General features: G+C 41.2%; 1 protein-coding gene across 2 annotated transcripts in view; it reads right to left on the bottom strand.

Moving 5' to 3' along the window:
* The window catches only part of TSPAN8 (tetraspanin 8), a 46,993-nt gene that overhangs the window by 18,761 nt on the left and 23,207 nt on the right, over positions 1–5,025 (bottom strand). For both annotated transcript variants that reach the window (XM_045290999.1, XM_045290997.1), the window contains one exon: positions 574–708. In XM_045290999.1, the coding sequence (XP_045146934.1) occupies positions 574–708 (135 nt within the window). The remainder of the gene's footprint in view (positions 1–573; positions 709–5,025) is intronic.

Here is a 5,025-nt window from a genome sequence, read left to right as displayed (position 1 = left end):
ACATCACTCACTCACTCACATCACTCACTCACTCACATCACTCACTCACTCACCTCACTCACATCACTCACTCACTCACCACTCTCACTCACCACTCACCTCAATCACCACTCACCTCACTCATCACTCTCACTCACTCACATCACTCACTTACACACTCACTCCACTCACTCACATCACTCACTCACCACTCACCTCACTCACATACATCACTTCACTCACTCATCACTCACATCACTCACTCTCTCACTCATATCACATCACTGACTCACTCTCATCACTGACTCACTCACTCACATCACATCACTAAAAAAAAAAAACAAAGAAAAAAAATTGGTTATAAATGTTGTCAGACTCATAGATAAACATAGACAGATTAGCTAGATATAGGTATACACACAATCATGAGTGTACACATATATAAAATCTCTTTATTGTTGGGAAATTTCAGTGATTTTGATGCCAATGATTCCCATTATTCTTGCTGGATTTGTTTTTGTTTTGTTTTTTTAGAGACTTCCATTGTGAAAAGAAGGTAACAGAATTACCTGCTCCATTTGATTCAAATCTCACCTCTTTATAAACAGATACTCCTGAATAAATTTCACAAGACGAATTCATCACATCTGTACATGCACAGTACTTGGCATATTTTTGGAAATTAGTTCCCCAGTCAGAAGCTCCATTTATTAAACCACAGCATCTTAACTGTATGGTGAAAAGAGATATAAAAAACAGTCACAAGAGAAGACCAAAGGTACCATCAATAAACAGAATGACATTCATATGAGTTTTCTTATACTAAAATATTGTGTAAGTCATCTTGCCCATCTCTATGAATGTATAAGGAAAGAGGAATTTTTCATTTTGGTCTTAATGGGCTACAGATTCAACAATTAAAAGAACTTGGCGATAAGATAAATCCCCATTTATAATAGTAAAAGAATAGGTAAGATAAATCCCCATTTATAATAGAAAAAGAATAGGTAAGATAAATCCCCATTTATAATAGAAAAAGAATAGGTAAGAGTCACATCTCTGTGTCCTAGATTTCAGCAAAGAGAATTTCAAAGAGATCATGAAGGATCCAAGGTCTTCATGAATGGTTGCTCTAAGGAAATGTACAGTTTTTAAAATGAAAACTGTATCTGATGGTCATTGATCAAATGAAATCTGACAATCACTGATCATTGATCAATGAAAACTGTATCTGATAGTCATTGATCAAATGAAAACTGTATCTGACAATCATTGATCGTTGCTTGACGAGAGGAAGAAAAGGGTGCAAAGAATCTCCGAGGCCAAAATAGATGCTCAAAGCACTTCCCTAAGACTGCGTTTGACAGACACAGAGAGAGATGTAGGAGGGGAGGAAGCTACACAAAAAATGTCAGGAACACTAAAACCCAGAATACACTGAATTATAAGGAACCACTAAGAGAAGAAAAAGGAGCTTTGTAGCCATTTTTGGAACAAAAGTAATAAATCTTGGGTTTTATAAATGCTGTTATTGTTGTTAAGTACCATTGAATCTATTTAGACTCTGAGAGACACCATGTGATGGAGTAGAAGTGCCTCATTGAGCTTTCTAGACTGTAATCTTTACATGAGCATCCCGCTAGGTCTTGCTCCCAAGTAGTACTGGGTTGGTTCAAACTGCCAACCCTTGGATTAGGACCTAAAAGATTAGCCATTGTGCTAGCAAATCTCCTTTAAGGAAGTGGTACTATATACTACAATGTTATTATAATAACATTAGATGAAAGAAGAAGTAATTTTCTTTTCATCCTTCCTTCCATCTGTTCTATCCAGGAAAAACAAAACATGTGGGGGGAGGTCAGATGCGCAGGCATTCCCTCCCCTGAGGAAATCAGTTGCCAGACTGCTGTCTCATCCCTCCACAGGGGTGGGCCTGCTCCCTGCCTCTGGGGACAATGGACAGGCTCCTGTAGGAGGGGTTTGCACCCTACTGATAATGTTCCTATGGAGACCCAGAGACCACCCCCTAGACCACCCTCTCATTGCTATGTAACCTATAGTGCAGCCCCTTCCTGTGACGTATGTCTTTACCTGTAATTTGTGGGCTGGATTGCCCCCAAAAGGTATATAGGTGTGAGTCAGCAAGACTTCTCTCTCTGACTCTGAGCTTCTTGCTCCTCACTCCCTGGTTACTCCCCTCTCCCCTGTCTCCCTTACCCTCCTTCCCTTCCCCCTCTCTCCACGTGGACCACCAAGCTGGGCTGAGGTGAGCGATGGTACTATGTAACATGCCTGACTGTATTATTGTAACATGTCTGACTGTATTATTGTAATATCTCTCATGCTCTCAATGACTTTAATATAATGCTTATATATCTCAACCATACAATTGTGCATTACTGAACCCAGAAGTAGTATTACTGAACCCGTTGAGTAATAGTAGTACTAGCGGTGGGGGCTGGACCCCCACCTCCCTCAGCGACAATTTTTTAAAAATTTAATACTACAAAAACAAACAAATAAACAAACAAAACAAAAAATGGTAGAAAATCTGCTGAAGGAAACAGAAGTCCCCGGCTGTACTTAAATCCATTACTGTGCCAGGAGAATTCTCACTTACTAGCTGAATGACGATGTTATTGATGTTATTTAAATCTCTCTGTGTCATAGTTTCTTCATCTGCAAAATACTGGGAACAGTTGCTAATCATAGAAGCAAATGCAGAGGTTTGTTGTAAAGATGGAAAAAGACATAAAGATGTCAACTGCTAAGGTCAGTGCCTGGGCTCACAGAAAGTCCCCAGTGCCTGTTAGCTCCTATTGTTTGTGGTGCTGTTGGTAGTGGCGTTTCCCTTTGGCTCTCACAAGAAATGTATTCTACTCAACTTTGTTATCAATGATTTGGAGTCTCTTTGAAACTCTAGTTCATGTTACTAGGTCCCATTGAGACAGCTCCAACGCAGTGTCACCCGATGCACAACAGCCCTAAGCTCTGCCTGCTCCTGCGCCATCCTCCGATTGTCCCCGGTGCCGGAGCCCACTGTTGCAGCCACTGTGCCAATACTTCTCAGGAAGACCTTCTTCTTTTCTGCTACCCCTCCACTTCATCCAGCGTGATGTCCTTCTTCGGGGACTGATTTCTCCTGACACCATGCCCAAAGTATGTAAGACAAAGCCTTGCCATCCTTGCTTCCAAGGAGCACTCTACTCCAGTCATACTTCTTCCAAGATAGATTGGGTTGTTCTTTCAGCAATCCATGATATCTTCAGTAGTCTTCACTGGCACCACAACTCAGATGCACCGGTTCTTCCTCCGTCTTCCTTATTCAATGTCCAACTTTTACATGCATATGAGGAAACTGAAAATACTGTGGCTTAGGTCAAGCCCACCTTTGTGGCTGACCGTAGTGCTCAAAGTAACTTCCTTGCTTTTCGACACTCTTAAGAGATCTTGTGCAGCAGATCTTGTGCAGCAGACTTATCTGATGCAACTCATTTTTTGGTGCAGTCTTCAAGAAATGAGATTGATGGTATGGAGAATAGAATCTAGTGTTAGACATGGTGAAACAATAGACTTAGAGGTAGTTACCAGCTTAACTGAAGCAGATACAAGTGTTGCATTTTGACTCAAAGACCTAACTGCACAAATAGATGACTCATCTGAATATCATATGACAAAGAGCTAGAGATTTCCAAGGTCTATATTAGCAAAGAGGGTAATATTGAAACAATCTTCTTTCTTGTTTCTCTTTTAGAGATGACCAGTTGCTCACTCTTTCCTATTAAGTAATCTTGAATAGCATTAATTTACACAAAGGAATCATTAGTCTCACAATACAGTTTATATCACTAACAGACCAGTGAATATTTGGAACATAATATATCTCAGAATTAATTAGGGAGGCACAGAACCATATTTTCAGCAAGATGGCTAGGAGATGGGCAGGTTAAAATTTGATATAATATTTGGCAACTACTTCAGAGATGGAAGCTGTTGAAGAAGTCAGTTAAGATTTATTAATAGAGATGTAACAGCTGGATGAACAAGGCCATGTCCGATGAATGACACAAGAGCATCTATGCAGCCACTGCCAAGCATTCCAAAGGGATACACTCAATCCGCAAGTTAGACAGCACCTTCTACGAGCACAGTCTCGAATGTGATGAAAGAGATGCTGAGCAGCTGTAACGTATGTCTCGTGCACCAGGACCTCAAGTTACCTACATAGGATTTGGGCAGGACTCTCTTTCCCTAAAAAGCGTGACTAGAAACAGAAAGGCATCATGGATAAGAAAGACACAAAAAAACCTGGGAAATGGACACCAAAGAAGAACTATTCCTCTAAGAACACATGGAGCTTTGAACACAGGATTTCTATGTATCAGGAGCATCATTTATAAACCCACGGTATTTTTTTGGTTTTTTTGTACCCAAAATGTTAAGGTTTTATTTACAAAGCTTCTTTGTTATACAGAAAGTAAAAATGTGGTTACAATCTCAGTGTCACTGGCAGCCATGAATGGCTAGACTCCCTGGTCACAGCTACCTGGGCTACAGCAGAGTCTCACATAGACACCTAACAACGTTGACAATTGTGGTAGGGCGAAGTCCCCAGGCTTGGTGGTGGATTTCCAAGAGGGACTACAGAGAGGAAGGTGGAATGTCTCAGGAACTATTCTTTGGCTCTTTGGGTGGGCAGGTGTCCTGGGGTTCTGAATCACAGCTACTCCTTAAAAAACTTAAACAGCTACCAAATCCTTATGAGCAGTCCAGCCAATACGGAACCGTTCTTTTTCTGCAGGTTAATTGGGGTCTTAATCATCTTCTCCATCACTGTTTCTCTCTTCCGTTTTTCATCTTCACCGCTTTCCTCCTCCTCTTCATCTTCACCTTCCTCTTACCATAGTGAATGAGGGGGCAAGTGCAGAGTGGAGACCCAAAGCCCATGAGTAGGCCACTGGAGATCCCCTTGCAGAGGGGTCTCGGGGAGAAGATGAGCCAGTCAGGGTGCGATGTAACAACGATGGGAAATACAACTTTCCTCTA

This window comes from Echinops telfairi, unplaced genomic scaffold (assembly GCF_000313985.2).
Source record: "Echinops telfairi isolate 266 unplaced genomic scaffold, ASM31398v2 ScPeMD7_2;HRSCAF=8, whole genome shotgun sequence".
In the NCBI taxonomy this organism is placed as follows: Eukaryota; Metazoa; Chordata; class Mammalia; order Afrosoricida; family Tenrecidae; genus Echinops; species Echinops telfairi.
Note: the sequence above shows the minus strand (reverse complement) of the source record. Positions and strands in the feature narration are given on the sequence as shown.